Source organism: Netta rufina, assembly GCF_964035555.1.
Source record: "Netta rufina genome assembly, chromosome: Z".
In the NCBI taxonomy this organism is placed as follows: Eukaryota; Metazoa; Chordata; class Aves; order Anseriformes; family Anatidae; genus Netta; species Netta rufina.
This window is the reverse complement of record NC_140126.1, coordinates 17,225,541-17,243,184: the sequence shown is the minus strand read 5'-3', so window position 1 is coordinate 17,243,184 and position 17,644 is coordinate 17,225,541. Positions and strand designations below refer to the sequence as shown.

The 17,644-nt window shown below is 38.1% G+C and overlaps 1 protein-coding gene across 1 annotated transcript in view; it reads left to right on the top strand.

Moving 5' to 3' along the window:
* ELOVL7 (ELOVL fatty acid elongase 7) overlaps positions 1–16,667 on the top strand; it is a 35,000-nt gene extending 18,333 nt beyond the window's left edge. The window contains exons 2-8 of the mRNA XM_084304985.1: positions 1,632–1,725; positions 6,131–6,321; positions 8,578–8,658; positions 9,058–9,114; positions 10,824–10,929; positions 13,560–13,696; positions 14,911–16,667. Of these exons, the coding sequence (XP_084161111.1) occupies positions 1,662–1,725; positions 6,131–6,321; positions 8,578–8,658; positions 9,058–9,114; positions 10,824–10,929; positions 13,560–13,696; positions 14,911–15,114 (840 nt within the window). The 5' untranslated portion in view covers positions 1,632–1,661 and the 3' untranslated portion in view covers positions 15,115–16,667. The remainder of the gene's footprint in view (positions 1–1,631; positions 1,726–6,130; positions 6,322–8,577; positions 8,659–9,057; positions 9,115–10,823; positions 10,930–13,559; positions 13,697–14,910) is intronic.
* Positions 16,668–17,644: the final 977 nt, after the last annotated feature.

The following is a 17,644-nucleotide window of genomic DNA, read 5'->3' as shown; positions in this document are numbered from 1 at the left end:
AGATGACAGGCTTGCTGGATTAATGTTGACTTTTTGGTATGCACAAAAATAGCTTTGCAGCATCTGTAGATAGGAAGATGTAATTATGATGATACATCTTGAAAAAAATGGCTATGAAGAAATAGGAAGCTCTCCCTCTTTGTTGTACTGATGATGCTTTGTGCAGCAATTAGCATTGATGCGGTGCTGTCTAAATCAAGGTAGTATTGGGCATGTGAGGATGGTCAGCAGCAAGGCACTGACATTGAACTGGGAAGTGCTGATGCTGGAAGATGGTATTTCTGGAAGATATGAGCTGAAGGAACATTCATTTTCTGAACAAGAAATAGTTTGAGATGTACAGGTGCATATAGCAGAAGCACAAGCAGGAAAACAAGTGTAGCAAAATGAGAACTGAAGAGGTAAATCATGTGAAAACTAATGAGGTCAGGCTTGTCAGTGTCGCATTTTGTGATGAAGGGTGGGATACAGTGTACTTTGAGCTGCCTAAATACTATGAAATGGCAGTGAACAGTTTTAGAACTAGAAATATGGGGGAAATTGTTGTGTAGGCTTGCTAAGGTGAGCACAAATGAGAAGACGGGGAGATCTGAGGAGTGAGCAGAGATGCACTGCAGTATCGTGGGGTACAGAACTGGCTCCCAAAAGCTGCAGCTGGCTTATATTGAAGGAGGCTGAGATGGCTCTCTGAAAAGACTGTCCTTTTATCCGGAGGAAAGGAGCTGATTGTCAAGGTGTGTAGCCTGAACTAAGGTGACTATTGTGTGAAGATTATGTGAAGGCATTGAGAAAAATCATATGGCACAGTGAAACACTGAATAGGAAAAGGAGAGGCACCATTCAAAACTGTTTTTTTTTTTTTTTCTTTGAAGTCTTTTCTGGGGGAAATGTGGTAAAGCAAAGGGCTGGTGAGTACTTGATGTCAAAGCAAAAATCAGTATTCATACAACCATACTTCTTTGTTTTACATGTGCGGGTGGTGCTGCAGGCAAACTGGAAGTGCTGGAAATTTTTTGTGAGTTAATGGTATTACCGGTGGTACTATGATGCTTCATAATCCTGGTGTGGAAACAGTTGATTCATCAGAGTGTGATTTGCATACTAGTTATAACATAGCTAATTATTGTATTTAAAACAAGTGTGCAGACATATTGGCACCTCTTCTCCCTCCCACCTACCTTAGAAATACTTCTTAGTTAGAAAATTACATTTTCAGTAGTAAATGCTGCAAAGCTGAACTTTACATTATCAGTGTGGACTTCTAAAGGAGATGACAATAAAAAGCAATTCTAGCAGCTGCTCTTTATTTATATTTTTCCCTTAACTGTGACGGTTAACCACAGCATGGTTTCTTGAGATAACGCCTTATGGCATGGAAGTACCTTGTTTGGCATGGAGAGATTACGAAATTGTATTGTTTTGCATAACAGCTCAGCTATAAATCACCATCAAGTGTAGTGTGATCTGTCCAGCTGACATTACCTGATCTGTATTTCACATGTTTCTGTTAACCTCCTCCATTTCTTTCCATTCTGTTTATTGATTTTTCTTTCCAAAACACTTCATTCACCTTTGTTTTATTAATTACTGAAATCCATATTTCTGTTTTGTTTTGTTTTTTTCTCCTGCAGGCAACATCATAAAATTTTAATCAAGTGAAAATGGCCTTCAGCAATCTGACATCAAAGGCTGTGCTACTGTATGATGAATGGATCAAAGATGCTGGTGAGTCACTAAAGTCTAAAACTTACTAACTTTCAATAAGTTTGAAAAGCAGCATGTAGCTAGTGTAGATGTACTAATATCAGCTTCAAGTAGCCTTGTCTTCCTGTACATGTTTAATAGACTTTCCAGGCTACCTACTGACATTTTAAATTATAAATAACAAATTGTCTGAATTTTAAAAAAGGGAAAAAAAAAAAAAAAAAAAACAACTCAGGTAACTTAGGGCTATAACCCCAGACTACTAAAGTGCTGCCAGTGATTACTTTGTAAGAGTTTCTGGCTCACCTTGAATATATAGTTTAATTATTTTTTCTGTTCCACTGAATGTAAAGCTCTATTTTTTTCATTAACTAACAACGTTGTGTTATCAGTTAATTGAGTTAGGTGTATGGTGTTGCTTTATTTTCCCCTTGCAAAGTAAAAGGAAATACAAATCCTGGTGAGTTATAGTATATTGAAATTTGCCCTCAGAGTAATTCACTCTCACAGCCTTGTTTCAGAAAAGAATTGCAGTCTCTTGGTGCACCTCATACAAGGAGGACATAGAGCATGATTTGCTTTAACATAATGTTAAAATGTTCCTCATCATGGTAGCCACGTCATGAACAGGATTAGTTGATTCCTAGGGAAAGCTTAAGAAGCAGTTAAGGTTTGATCACTACAATGAGTAGCTTATCTTTTCCAGTATAGCTGAAAACCATTTCTCTTGTTCTGTAGCATCAGATCATGCACATGAAAAGGGAGCTTTTTGAGTACGACTCAGTGGATGAAGTGGATTAGGATGGGTGATAGAACATTGTTGCTGCCCTGTTCATGAATTCACAATTTCAGTTGCTCATCTCTCTGCCAGTGCCTGCATTTGGTATAGCATATTGTACCATTAGTGCCTGAACATGCTTTTTCTCAGAATCAAGATGGGAAAACCAGCAGGAAGGTTTTGGTTGTATCAGTGCAAGTGGTGAATGCAAAAAAGTAGTCAGTTGTGAAGAGCGGGTGCTTCTCTTGCAACGCTATGCAGACAGATGTAATTTTTTTTTTTAATCTAACGTGCAGCGTTTCACAATACTTGTTGGCTCACAGACAGCAGCATGGGGCGCATAACAGGCTGCAAAAGGCATTGTAATTTGCTTTCCTCAACCTTTTTTTTTTTTTTTTTTTTTAACAAACAAACAACAACAACAAAAAAACTATAGCTGTAAACAGCACCAGAGTGCCTCAAGACATGTTGCTTGAATGCCATAGGTTGAACATCACTGACTTAAGACATTTGGCCATGATTTTAACACTTAACAAAAATTGCAGTGATGTAATTTCATGCCCAGCATCCAGCAGCAGACCATGAAAGCAGCCGTTTGCTGACTCAACAGGAAGGTTAGGGGTCTTTCAGAAACGAAACTTCCAAAAGTCAGTTTAGAAAAAAGTTTGTTCCGTTTATCCTGGTTATGGAGAAATGTTAAAGCTTTTTGAGCTGAGGCTTGGTGATGAATGACAAATCGGTGCAGTGGGATCAAGGTGAAGTTTAAGGGTAGGTCTGTCAGTCCCAGCTGTGAAGAGAGGTAACGGCAGCATGAGCAGGGGAAGGACTCTGTGCAGTAGCTGAAATCAGTATGGGATAACTGGAGAGGAACTTGCAACATATTTGCCGTTTGGAGATCTGCAATATAAAATTATGAGTTTTAAGGTACTGTGAGGGTGACGTGTCAGGACTTCTTAGGAACAATCTTTGAATACCAACTGATGAGAGGATGTTTCCTCGGTCTGAATTCCCCACGGTTATTGCATCTAACACAATACTGCTTATAAGGCTTGAGGATCTTGAAAAGTGGGGCTACTGCTTGTCTGTGCCTTAAACTGTGAGACAAAATAAATGCTTTTTCAGGATAATGAAGTCTCACTAGGACATGCAGGCTCTGTGACCTGCTTGTACATTGCTTTCCTACCTGTGCCTTCTGCGCCACAGCAGTGTATGAAGCAGGCTTTTCATGGAGGAGGGGTCTGGACTGAAAATCACATTTCCTGTGATTCTCTGTGTGAAGAACTAATGAGTTCTGAGGAGCAGCTAAAGGAATTGGGGTTGTTTAGTCTGGATATGAGGAGCCTGAGGGCAGACCTCATTGCTGTGTACAACTACCTGAAAGGAGATTGTAGTGAGGTGGGTGTCAACCTCTTTTCTCAGGTGACAGGATGTGAGGACATGGCCTCAAGTTGTGCCAACAGAGATTTAGGTCCTTTTTACCATAAAGAATTTCTTTATGGTGAGGGTGATTAGGCATTGTAACACACTGCCCAGGGAAGAGGTGGGGTCAATATCCCTGTGGTTGTGTTGCTCAGGGGCATAGTTTAGTGATTGGACTCAGTAGGTCAGGTCGATGGATGGACGTGGTCATCTTCTAGGTCTTTGCCAACCTAGATGATCCTATGATGCAGGAAGAAGTAATCTGACAGGTGCTAAATGTTGTTATCCAGTCAGCGCAGATTTGAGGTAAATGTTCTCTTGATCAGTGAAAACAAAACCCAAACTGTTAGGAATTAAGTACTTTTCAGTGGCGTCTTCAGGATTTCACAGAATCACAGAATCACAGAATTTCTAGGTTGGAAGAGACCTCAAGGTCATCGAGTCCAACCTCCAACCTAACGCTAACAGCCCTCCACTAAACCATATCCCTAAGCTCTACATCTAAACGTCTTTTGAAGACTTCCAGGGATGGTGACTCCACCACTTCCCTGGGCAGCCTGTTCCAATGTCTAACAACCCTTTCAGTGAAGAAATTCTTCCTAACATCTAACCTAAAACTCCCCTGGCTCAACTTAAGCCCATTCCCCCTCGTCCTGTCACCAGGCACGTGGGAGAACAGGCCAACCCCCACCTCGCTACAGCCTCCCTTGAGGTACCTATAGAGAGCGATAAGGTCACCCCTGAGCCTCCTCTTCTCCAGGCTGAACAAGCCCAGCTCCCTCAGCCGCTCCTCGTAGGACTTGTTCTCCAGGCCCCTCACCAGCTTCGTCGCCCTTCTCTGCACCCGCTCAAGCACCTCGATGTCCTTCTTGTAGCGAGGGGCCCAAAACTGAACACAGTACTCGAGGTGCGGCCTCACCAGAGCTGAGTACAGGGGGACGATCACCTCCCTCGCCCTGCTGGTCACGCTGTTCCTGATACAAGCCAGGATGCCGTTGGCCTTCTTGGCCACCTGAGCACACTGCTGGCTCATATTCAGCTGACTATCCACCATCACTCCCAGGTCCTTCTCTGCCTGGCAGCTCTCCAACCATTCCTCTCCCAGTCTGTAGCTCTGCTTGGGGTTATTGCGCCCCAGGTGCAGGACCCGGCACTTGGCTTTGTTGAACTTCATGCAGTTGACCTCAGCCCATCGGTGCAGCCTATCCAGATCCTCCTGCAGAGCTTTCCTACCCTCGAGCAGATCGACACACGCACCTAACTTGGTGTCATCTGCGAACTTACTGAGGGTGCACTCAATGCCCTCGTCCAGATCATCAATGAAGATATTAAAGAGGACCGGCCCCAGCACCGAGCCCTGGGGGACGCCACTAGTGACTGGCCTCCAACTGGACTTGGCTCCATTCACCACTACTCTTTGGGCCCGGCTATCCAGCCAGTTTCTAACCCAGCGAAGCGTGCGCCAGTCCAAGCCAAGAGCAGCCAGTTTCTTGAGGAGAATGCTGTGGGAGACGGTGTCAAAAGCCTTGCTGAAGTCAAGGTAGACCACATCCACAGCCTTTCCCTCATCTACCCAGCGCGTCACTCTGTCATAGAAGGAGATCAGGTTCGTCAGGCATGACCTGCCTTTCATAAAGCCATGCTGACTGGGCCTGATCGCCTGCTTCCCCTGCAAGTGCTGCATGATGACTCTCAGGAGGATCTGCTCCATGAGCTTTCCTGGCACTGAGGTCAAACTGACAGGCCTGTAGTTTCCCGGGTCTGCCCTCCGGCCCTTCTTGTAGATGGGCGTCACGTTTGCTAGCCGCCAGTCGATTGGAACCTCCCCTGATAGCCAGGACTGTTGATAAATGATGGAAAGTGGCTTGGCCAGCTCCTCTGCCAGTTCCCTCAGTACCCTTGGGTGGATCCCATCCGGCCCCATGGACTTGTGCACATCTAAGTGCCGTAGCAGGTCACCAACCAGTTCTTCATGGATAATGAGGGCCACATCCTGCTCCCCATCGCCTTCCACCAGCTCAGGGTACTGAGTATCCAGAGAACATCCGGTATTGCCGCTAAAGACTGAGGCAAAGAAGGCATTGAGCACCTCCGCCTTTTCCTCATCTCTTGTAACTAAGTTTCCCCCCGCATCCAGTAAAGGATGGAGATTCTCCTTAGTCCTCCTTTTTGTGTTGAATTTAATGAGTACTGGAAAGATCTGATTTTTTTTTTCCTCCCCTTCTCTAGATCCAAGACTGGAAGGCTGGCCACTCATGTCTTCGCCTTTTCCAACAACATTTATCATTGGAACCTACATCTATTTTGTAACTTCTCTGGGACCCAAACTCATGGAAAACAAAAAACCTTTTGAACTCAGGCAGATAATGGCATTTTATAACTTTAGTGTGGTAATCCTCTCTTTGTACATGACTTACGAAGTAAGTATTACTTTTATAGGCAGCACACACATATTTTGTCTCTAAAAACCCTCATAAATTTTATTAAATTTATTAATGCATTTTCTACTTTTCAATTCTCAAAACTGTTATTCTGATTGTTGTAATATATATTTCTGTGATCAGTATGACAAAATTACTGAGCTGATACTTGATAAAAAGAAGTCATACTTAGAAAGAAAGATGGTAAAATACTTAATGTGCCATTATATATAATGCACAAAATTAAAGATTTTTAACTTATTTAATTTCCCTGGGTTGTAGCAGGTAAAGTAGACTATATGTTTTTCTTAGTCTGTTGTAATTGTTTTTACCCTACTACTTCATAGTCAGCTCTGATGTTTCAAACACTGTATGTTTTCTAAATAATAATCTTCAGTTAGGTCAGCCTTATAAATTGCAAATGTTAATGATATCTACTTAGGGGACCTTCATTCTCTTAAAAAAAAAAATATAAAAAAAAAATACAGTGAACAATTTCAGCCTGTTTTTTCAGAAACAGGAAGTATTTTTTTTCTCTGAGAGAATGTTGAGATTTTGCTCTAGTCCATAGCAAGTGTTGAAGCAAATGTTAGACTTTAAAACAGCAAAGCCTGGCATTGTGTAGGATTATGGGTTGATAGAGCTAAAAATCCATAAGAATGAATGGCATAGACCATGTAGAAGCTTTAGAACCAGTATTTAAACCTTAAGATACATGATGCCTGCTTCAGTTGAAAATATATTTATATAACAATAGTATTATGTGCATGATAGCTGTCTACATTTGCCTGGTTAAATATCCCTATGCCAGTACTGATGCTTTTCATATTAAGTCTGGTTATGTGGTTATGTTTGGTAAATTGGTAATGTTGCAATATAATCCTGTAAAATTGGCAATGTTTTTGTTAGCTCAAATTGCATAAATCTCATCATGAGTTACAGTGAACTGCTTGACATTTCTTTTAACAGCACTTAAATGACAGTGCAGCAGCAACTACTTCATGTAATAGCCGTGCCGAATGTTCTAAGTGTTGGGATAAAATGCTTACATTTTTTTCCTTTTTTTTTTTTTTTTGAAAATTCACCAAACACATCTGTTTGTAATTTGGTGATAAGCTTGGTTTGATTATAAGCCCTCTGAAACTTAAATTAAACTTCTAGCAGTGTCTGATACTAACACGGTACTCAATTAATCTGCTGTCAAGACTTCTATTTTAAAATTTCATGAAAGGGTGCATAGATGCTGTATAACAGGGAGACAAGAGCAGAGATTCAGACTCTCAGCAAAAAGCTGATTCTTTCCCTTTTTGGATCCAAGCCATTTTGTGGGTGGTTTAGTGTTAAGATATCTTGATGGCATTATAATCTTGTTTTATTTAAGCAACTGATTCTTTACAAAGTTAAAACATTTAACGTCATAGACTAAAAACCTTCGTCTGTTACGAGCTGAACCTCATATCATGCATGAGTGGGTTATGATCAATTGATGACAAGGGTTTTCTTTTCTTTAACTGATATAAGACACAGTTGTCCTAATGGCTGGTAGGAGAATGAGCCAAGTGCAATATTAACAATGTCGCTCTTGTCTTGATTTCTAATATAGTCCAAGAGAAAAGATCAAATGATCAAGAGAAATGATTAAATGATGATACATATAGTCCTGCCCTGTACATATGCTCTTGATTGTAAAAACAGTAGCTTCTCATCCATCGTATTAGTGAAAGACTCATTGAATCATGCCGTTCAACTAAGCAAGATTTTAGGAACTAGGATACTAAAAATATAGTGCATATTGATTTGTTCTTTGTCTTTAAAGTATTAAGCTCTACTTCTATGTTGTTATGTTGTGATGGTTTTCTTGAGTACTAAGATATTTGACTGTGATAACTTTCAAAAATTTCTAAAAGGTTTACTTGTTTTTGTGTTCTGATTTACACAACAGGTTGCTTAGCCAGCATGTGTGTTGAGATGCAGCTGTTTCTCCTCTTCATTTACTAATGCTGACATAATGGGTGTAGAAAGAAGCTTCTTGTCCATAGGTGTGGTCATGGAATTATAAATTAATCAATCTGTAGCAGCAAATGATCTTGTGGTAGCTAGTCAACACAGAGGCTGATGATTGACAAAGTTGCTGATCCAACAAGTTTATAACATTGTTTTCCCCTCATGCTTAGTGATTGCAATAATAATCTGAATTTAATGAATTTTTCATAAGACACAAAGTAATCCATGCCCTTTTCTTTTTCTTTGCTCTAGTTTCTCATGTCAGGTTGGGCCACTGGGTACTCATTCCGCTGTGATATTGTTGACTACTCGAGGTCACCTACAGCTCTAAGAGTAAGTTGCCAAATGCATGGTCAAATTGTTATGCTACACAGACTTTATTTTTGGAAATGCTTTTTGAACAGCCAAATCTATTGCTGTTGAGTGGAATGCTCTAAAGAAAAATGCCTTACTGTAAAATATAAAGCATTAATATGCTTAGAGTTTAACTGTAGAGGTTTACTGTTTGCCAAAAAAAGGCAACCTATTTGTTGGCTTGTTCCTTTTTGTTTTAAAATTCTCTATCAATTAAAGAATTTTTTAAGGAAAAAGAAAACAACACCAAACAACCTACACATCACCAAGACACCACTTCTCTCTCTATTTTCATTTTATACTCTTACTTCTCCTGCAGCTTCTTAATTTTAATTATGACTATTAGGATTTAACAATTTCTGTTTTTCACTCTTGCAGATGGTACGAACTTGTTGGTTGTACTACTTTTCCAAATTCATTGAACTATTAGACACCGTAAGTATTTGTAGCCTTATAAACAATGTAGTGATGTTTCCCTTTCACAGTAGAAGAACCACTGCTGTTGAGGGCTGAGAGCATAAATTGCTTTTTCATTATTCCTCCAACCTTCACTGTTAGAATACCACCAGGTTGTTTACCCTTACTATCTTATTCTCCCATTGCACTGTCACTCCTTATTTATCAGGGAAAATATTAGAGAATATATCTTTAAAAAAAAAAAAAATAAAAATTGGAAGCCTTGATAACTTGGCTATTTATCAGCCAAATACACTAACCTGTTGTGCTGCAGCAATGCTTGTCTCAACACGTCAAGTTAAAAAAAAAATAAATCAGTGTTGATTACATTGAAGCTTTTTTCCATGTCATCTTCAGATTTTATCTTTCATTTTTTGGAATATTTGTATCAACAGAATTGAATACAGCATAATTTGTCATAACTACCTGCTCTAAACTCCTGTAAGTACCTTGTTGGCCGTGACCATAGATGTGTTTGGTACTTGGCCTGCACTCTGAGCAGTTTCAAAAGAAGTCTGAGCTGCAGTGCATTAAAGCAGAATGTAGACCTTGCTCACCACCACTAGCCATCTGCCTTCCCCTCTTCCTGAAGCTGGCACCTACTAGGGATGGTGGAGATGTTCTCAAACAGGCTTCTGGATGTTGGAGTCAGCTGTGATTTCGTTTATCTTACTGTGTCGGGCACAATAGCAGTGATTCAGGAGCTGACTCATGAGCAGCTGGGATGTTCTATACCCCGCAAGAGAAGTTAGCCATCTAACTTTCATCTACAAACAGTCATGATTCAACATCTTACTGACTGGGCCAAATGGAATGGTAATGTAAGTGCCAGGAATGCTAAAACTGGAAAAGCATGACTGGCTTAGTCCTCTGTACTACCCTCTTGTTAGATTGCCCATTTTTAATTAGCCCTGGGCTTGAAATTTTTGTTTATTATTATTTGTTTTATTTGAATCTATCCAATCAGGTACCTGTTTCTCAGCAGCTTTTTGGTATTATTGCAGAAGTTATTTATTAACTGTATTTAAATAATCTGTTTCCAAATGTTTTCCATAGCATGCTAGACTTCTCTTCTGTATTACTTTCTTTGCCATCTGATACCACCCTGCTCGTGACCTGACTTCTTATACAATTTTCTTTATCTGTCTTCCCTTAACATTTCTCACAATATCTGTCTTTTTAAGTGTGGCCTGTCAATATCTATAAAGAACAGTTACATTTATACTTCCCGATGTTGTCTTTTTCCAAGGGTAGCTAAGTCAGTAGTAATAATAAAGGCTACTTCTCTAAATTAATATTTACTCCTGTCTGTATCTCTTGTTAGTCCTTCAGTTAGTTTTCTCAAATGTCTTTCCTTTAGTAGTAGTAGTTCAGCAGACTTAAAATCTGATGCTTCTAAATACTTCTCAGCCCAAGCAAGTCCATTTTACGTTGTCCATTGCACTCATTGCTCAGCTGTGGGCAGTTGCTTTTGAAGCTTGCTTTGGCTTCACTCCACAGGTGGGTTTTAATACTGGTTTAATTTTTTTCAAAAATTAGTCAGATGTTTCCCATCTTCTCCCTAGACTGCAGCTGTGAAGAATTTTTAAGTGTATAGTAGTGAGTAACCAGCATAGATACATACATTTTCTTTTAGTATGTTGGGCTTGAGTATTCTATAACATTCTGTTTGTTAAAATCTGTTTCAGATATTTTTTGTGCTACGTAAGAAAAACAGCCAAGTTACATTCCTGCATGTCTTTCATCATTCCATCATGCCATGGACCTGGTGGTTTGGAGTCAAATTTGCTGCAGGTAGTGAAGAGACAGTTCAACTTTTACATATCTTCTGGTACCAAAAACATGCTAGACAAATATTTGAAGAACAGATTAAAAATTCCTGCAAACACCAACATTTTTAAATTTGGATGTCTTCAGAATTTTTTGTAACATCTGAAATCACCATGCAAGACAACTATCTAAATGGGTGGGGGGTACTCATTTTTCTTAGACATCATTTTGTGCAGAGTTGAGGGAACAAGGTGTGCAGGAGAAAACCATAAACAAAGAGCAATATTACATGAAAAAAAAATGTGATTGAAAAATTAAAAGTGGTGTAAGGTAGATACTCTGAAACTTCTTCAAAGACACTTTTCCTTCAAACCATAAGAATTGAATTGGAGGGGAGGACTACATTCTCATCATTTTTTTTTTTTTTTTTACTATCCTTAAAGTGCTGTTTCAGCAGTCATTTTTACTGTCTTTAAGCCACAGAACAAGTGGGGATTACTTACATCTAATACTTTATTTAGTTTTCAGAAAACCACAGACATGTTTTTTTGACCTTATTTATTATAGAAAGTTAGGCTCTACCTGTATTTGAATTGTGATGAAGTAAGAGCTTCTGTCCACTCCAGAATAGCTTCACTTTTCTCCTTTCCTGCTCTATGTGCATGCATCTTTCTATGCTATAGAATTAGCGTACAACACTAATAAATATAGCATGCCATGAGAATAGCCTGGTAAGCACATGGTAGTTACATCTGATCTGTTAGTTCTTGTTTTATGAATGTGAAAATAAGCCCTAAAAACAGACCAGGATATCTGTAAGCGGTCTAGGATAGCTGTAGATTGTGTCTTTTGAACAAGTCCAGTGTGCAGATTTTGCTAGTGTATGAAAGGCTATACTTCTGCTGCTTTTGTTGAGCTCCTGTTATTAGGAAGCTTGATCACGTCTTTCTCAAATGTTGATGAAAAACTGGTATTTTAAGTTAATGAGGAAACTGTAAATAGATTTTTCAGCATGCAGTTCAGTTTGTTTACAGATCTGCAAAGAATCCCAGCAACTAGCACTCTCTCCTCTTCAACCTTGAAAAATTTCCACTTATAGGTGATTAACTTCCTGCCTTTTATCTGGACATTGGATCAGTATACTAGATACAGGCTTCTGATTTTGCATCAGATTCAAATTTTCCATGTGATAATCTGACATATATTTCAACAAATTATGCAAGGTCTGTTTTATCCTCTGCTCGTAATAGTCATACTCAACCTTGAAGAGCTGTATTTATTCTTGCAGCTCTTTTGCTTATCTTTATACTGATCTTTCCAAATATTGTTCTATTTGACAACTTTTTTTTTTTCCCCCAAGAATTTCAATCCTGCTGATGATTATCTTGTATTCAGTTTCATCACTGCTTGTACTTCCTTCTAAATAGTGGCACTATGGTCTCTACTAACCAAGCTTTGGAACCTGTGTTTAAAAAAAAAAAAAAAAGGGGTTGTGAAAGGAGATACTGATTTTTCTTCTGATAAATAGAGAACTGTAAGATGTTGATTACATGTGGTGTTGCTTTTTGGAGCATATTCTTGTACTATTGCTTCTCTCTCTTTGCTTTAACTATTTATTTTTTCTTTTGAATATTCACTGTGCAGGCCAAAAAAAGTATGTACTTTTTGGACTGCGAGAACACGAATTATTTTCAAAAATACAAATAACTAAGTTTCAAAGAAAGTTTGTGATCACAGCTGGAAGAGTTATGATCTATCAAGCTGGAAGACTAGTGTGAGCTAATAAAATCACAAAATAAGCTTTATTTTTAACTGAAGTGATTCTTAATGGCAAATTGGCTTTTGGATAAGAAATATTTCTCACTAAGTGTCTGCTTTTCATAACATTTTGTTTTCTTCCTGAAGCTCAATATTTTCATGTTCATATTTATCTTAAAAATACTTTATCAGCCACCCCTTGTATCATTTTAACCTATAACTTATTATGTTCTTTAAAACAAAATTACCTTGAGCAGCATCATCTAACTCCCTTGTTGATCAGTGGGGAAAAAAAATTCCTCACTCGCTTTGTTTAATATCTTACCAGTTTCAGTCATGAGTTTGCCCCAAGGTGGGTTATTAGTTGGCCTTAAATTTCCTTTCCGCTGTATGTGTGCTTTTGAGATGGAACGTGGATTTGTGAGGCCTTCACTTACATCATGATTCCAGAAACTTACTGTCTGAAACTGATTCGTTCCCTGGATATCTCTGTTGGGGAATTACTTATCCTCTAAAACTTTGCAAAGTTCATCATGTAGCTCAGAAAGTAGGTGTAAAACAGGAGGAATGTTGCTTCCACAAAATTCTTTCTGCTTCCTTTCATGTGTATATGTCACTTTGAGAAGTCAGTGATTTTTTTTTTTTTTTTAAAGGTCATTAGCTCAGATCAATTTACTGCTGTTTTGGAATAGCTTAGATAAACCTGTGTGATAAGATCCTTCAGAATTGGTGTCAACCCAATTCTGGTTAAATACTTCGATTAATTGAAGTCTATATTTGTTGTGGTCTTTGTTTGTTTTCCTCAATCAAAACAAACTACCAGGACCTGAGGTGGCTTTTAAATGACCTAAATAAACCTGATGCAATAATACTACTTTATTATATTCCTTCTACAGGTGGTTTAGGGACGTTTCATGCTTTGTTGAACTGCATTGTACACGTTGTCATGTACACTTACTACGGCATCTGTTCTCTGGGACCAGCCTATCACAAATACTTGTGGTGGAAAAAATACATGACAACTATACAACTTGTGAGTAATTTTCTCTTTGACTTGAACATCTCCCAAAGCTGATTGTGGCTAATGCAGACAGTGCAATAAATTTGTACTCTTTAATGTTGATCTGTGTGGTCAGTACAGTTGGTACAGTTTTTACTCATGTTTTAAATGAGTAAAACAAAAGTAATGAGCCCCAGTTGAGTTATTTATTTAAATCTGCTGACTTCAACATTCACCATAAAATCATAGACACAAGCTTTTCAGTTAAATGTGTTCACTGAATACTACATGCAAAACTCATCTGCTGTATAAAAATAACTAGAATATAAATTTACACCAAGAAAACATAACTAATGTACAGAGCCTACATGTAAATAGTAATGACTGCAGGGAAAAAGAAGTATTTCCTAATGTCATGTCCATTCTTTCATAGAAATTATGTGTAGAGAATTTACATTAAGTGTTTTATTAGCATTAGATCACTCTGAAGTGGTTATTGCTATGGGTGCTTTTTCACACCCAGCTTCTTTAATAGAAATTTAAAAAAATGCAACTTCTGGCTACACAATCAGTTTGGCCTGTTCACGGAGGAGCAAAAGAAGCAGGGAGAAGCAGCCATGGCTGTAACTGCTTGCACCAGGTCTGGTCTTTGTTTACGTAACCCTGTGTAACTAGGAATGACTTAGCTTGAATATTTATAAGTTTAGAGGCTTTTTGTCTTGGCGGTATTACCTGTGGATTATTAACTTAATGTACATGTCGAATTTCTTTAAATCCCCCCTTAAATTGCTTTTTTGGGACCTGCAGACCTCTGTGTTACGTGAATTTCCCCTCACCTCTGACCTGTATACTATCATGTTCACAGATCCTGATGTGTATTTTTTTTTCTGGCCTTTTTTTTTTTTTTTTTTTTTTCAGAGCAATATCCCATTTGTCACTGGTCAAACGAGTCAAATTACTTATTTCTTTACTGAACTGGCAGACTCCCTTTCTTCTAGCACAGGTTTCTCATTGCTGCTTGTACTTCGTATTGTCCTTGGACAATACGTCTTTCTTTACTCTGTGGAAGCGCTTTTCAATGCAGTAACAATTTGGGAGAGGGTCAATAATGGTGACCCTATCTGTAGCTGAGAAAGCCCCTGCCCCCAACTTTTTATGAATGCAAGTTCTGCTAAATCTTTTTAAATGTCTGTAGGAAGTTTGTCTTTCTTTTAAAATGAATATTTTTCCTTCCCTTTTTCCTGCAGGTCCAGTTCATTATGATTACAGTCCATATAGGGCAAATCTACATCATGGATGATTGTCCGTACCAGTATCCGATTTTCATGTTTATTATTTGGCTATATGGTTCTATGTTTTTAGTCTTGTTTCTGCACTTCTGGTACCATGCTTACACAAAGGGACAACGACTACCAAAGACAACAAGAAATGGCACCAGCAAAGATCAGTGAAACAAACTGTTGTCTACAAGAAAGAAGAAAAAATGTATACATCAGAGTGAAAACTTGAGCTACTTGACAATCAAGACATTTAGGTGCACACACTACACTGTGTATATTTTGTATGTTTTCTTCCAAAGCAGAACTTGTATTTTTACCATAAGTTATTTGCGTTTCCGAATTTGGGGGGCGGGGTAGAAGAGCATGTATCTCTGAATTAAAAAAAAAACAAGTGTTTTCAACAACTTGTTTATGTCTTTCCTGCAAGAAATGAATGGATAGATGATCTCTATCTAGAAGATGCAGGAAAATAAAGATACTTGTTGAGAAAATTAGTGTGTATGACAAGTACAAAGTACTTTGAACATTGAGGGGGAAAAAAAATGACCTTAATTGTTACAAGTTGTTGAGAATGTCAGCTACAATTTATTAAAAGAATGAATCTTCAATAAATACAGTATTTGAATATAAAGCTTATTATTAATATAACTAATACATATAAGCATTATGCATTTAAAAACAATATTACTTTAAAGAAAGGAATGTATGTTAATCTGTCAAAGTATGGCATTTAATTTGAAGATAAATTTTTATGCCTACCCTCTTTGAGATAACTTAATTCATTTATGTAGGAAATTTGTATTCATTTAAAAGTTATCCTAAATGCAGGAAGCCTACTAATTTGAGGGTTAACCAAACTGTCTTGTAGTATAATGATCAAAACAGCCTAGTGATTTGTTCACCAAAGTGTTATAGTAATCTTAATCTATCAGTATATTTTCAGATATGTAGGATAGACTGCTTAGTGGGGATAAATATGTAATTCAGCAGTCAAAATCTTAGTCCTTATATATCTTTTAAAGAAACGTTTTTAACTGAAGTCTAAATGTTAGCTACCATGACTGTACTGTGATCTGTTTTCTTCCATTTCCATTACCTATTGAAATACATGCCTCGAAAGACTTTCTGGGGTTTTCTTATTGTTTTTTATTATTATTATTTGTTTTCAACAACTCAAGTTTAAAGTAAAGATTTCTCTGTTAAGTAGCACTGGCTACCTTGCCTCTGTTCTGTCAAACAAGGAAAAAAAAAGTACAAGACATTCTCTGAACTCCTGAGACTGGGGCTGGCAGAGGTGGTAGGGCACGTGTGGAGTCCGTATCAGATTGATCAGTGTGGTTTTTTTGGAAACATGGCAGATTGTTAAGGGCACACACGTAGAGAAATTAAAGAGTCTAGCTATTTGCACATAAACTCATACAATACAAATGCAGCTTATTAAGTTTATGCATCAGACTTGTAACTCAGGAGGTAGAGGTGTTTAAATTAACATGTTACCTTTAAATGTATTGTTTTCTATTATGTTCACTACTAACAGAGAAGAAGCTTGTTGTTTTTGCTTTTGTGCTTGACCTGATCTACAGGATTTTCAAATATCCGAAATGTTGGTGCAGGTTTCAATTGCTTCCCTGTTGTAAAACTCCAAGAAAATAAGTTGTTACCTCAATAAATTTATAGGTGTAGAAACATTTATTGTGTACTGTTAATACTAAAAGAATTTAAACTTTATCATGGATATGTGTTGCAAATAATTCTTATGGAATTACATACAAGTCATCTTTATAAAACAAATAAAAAATAATTTATATTTTATATCTTTCCACCATTTAATCCACACAGCCATCAACTCTCATGGCTGATTGAAATCAGATTATAATGACTTTTGCATTTTTTTAGGTGCTTAATCATGGAATCCTCAGCTCCGTGTTTTAGCTTCCTGAGAGAGTGAGAGAGGTGCTTTAGCACAGAATGCAGAACAGCCAGGATGCTGACTGGGGGCCACAACCATTTTCAGTGGGAAATCTGATTACTGACTCCAGTCCTCCGACACCCTTAACTCCCAAAGGAGGGGGGTTGTTTCTTGTCAATAGGGGTCTAGTGCTTTTTTTTTTTTTTTTTTTTTTTTTTTTTTTTTTTTTTTTTTTTTTTTTTTTCCCAAGCAGTGGAAAAGGCTTTGTCTCTTTTTAAAGCCTGAGTGGTGCCTATTTTTGCTGCTTTTTTTTTTTTTTTTTTTCCTTAAAACTAGGTACTGATGAAGAGAGACTATGCTGTAGGCTTGCAGGAGACCCACTGCAGGTGTGGAAGTCCCTAGTTTTGGCCCACCATTTTGTAGTTATTCCCCCCACTGCAGCAATAGAAAATGCAGAGGTCAGAACCACTTGGAAGTCTTATCAAAAGTAAGAGAAATTGAGTATGCAGCTGCATTCTAAAAGGAATGCATCCTACTGCTGTAAGGGGCCAGACAGTAGTTTGTTGGTCTAGGACAAACTTCTTCAAACTCATTGAAACTTAAGTAGGGTCTGAGAATACACATGGTCAAAACTGAGCTGCTCAGGCCTCCTGTGAGGAGCCAGGAAAAATCTCCAAATCCAGCACTTGTGCAGCAGCCAACTGCTTCTACAACTTGAGATTATGTTTTAATATGCAGGAGCAGAAACTGGAGATGCTGATCAGTCTGCGGGCTGTCAGTAAGTACCACTTC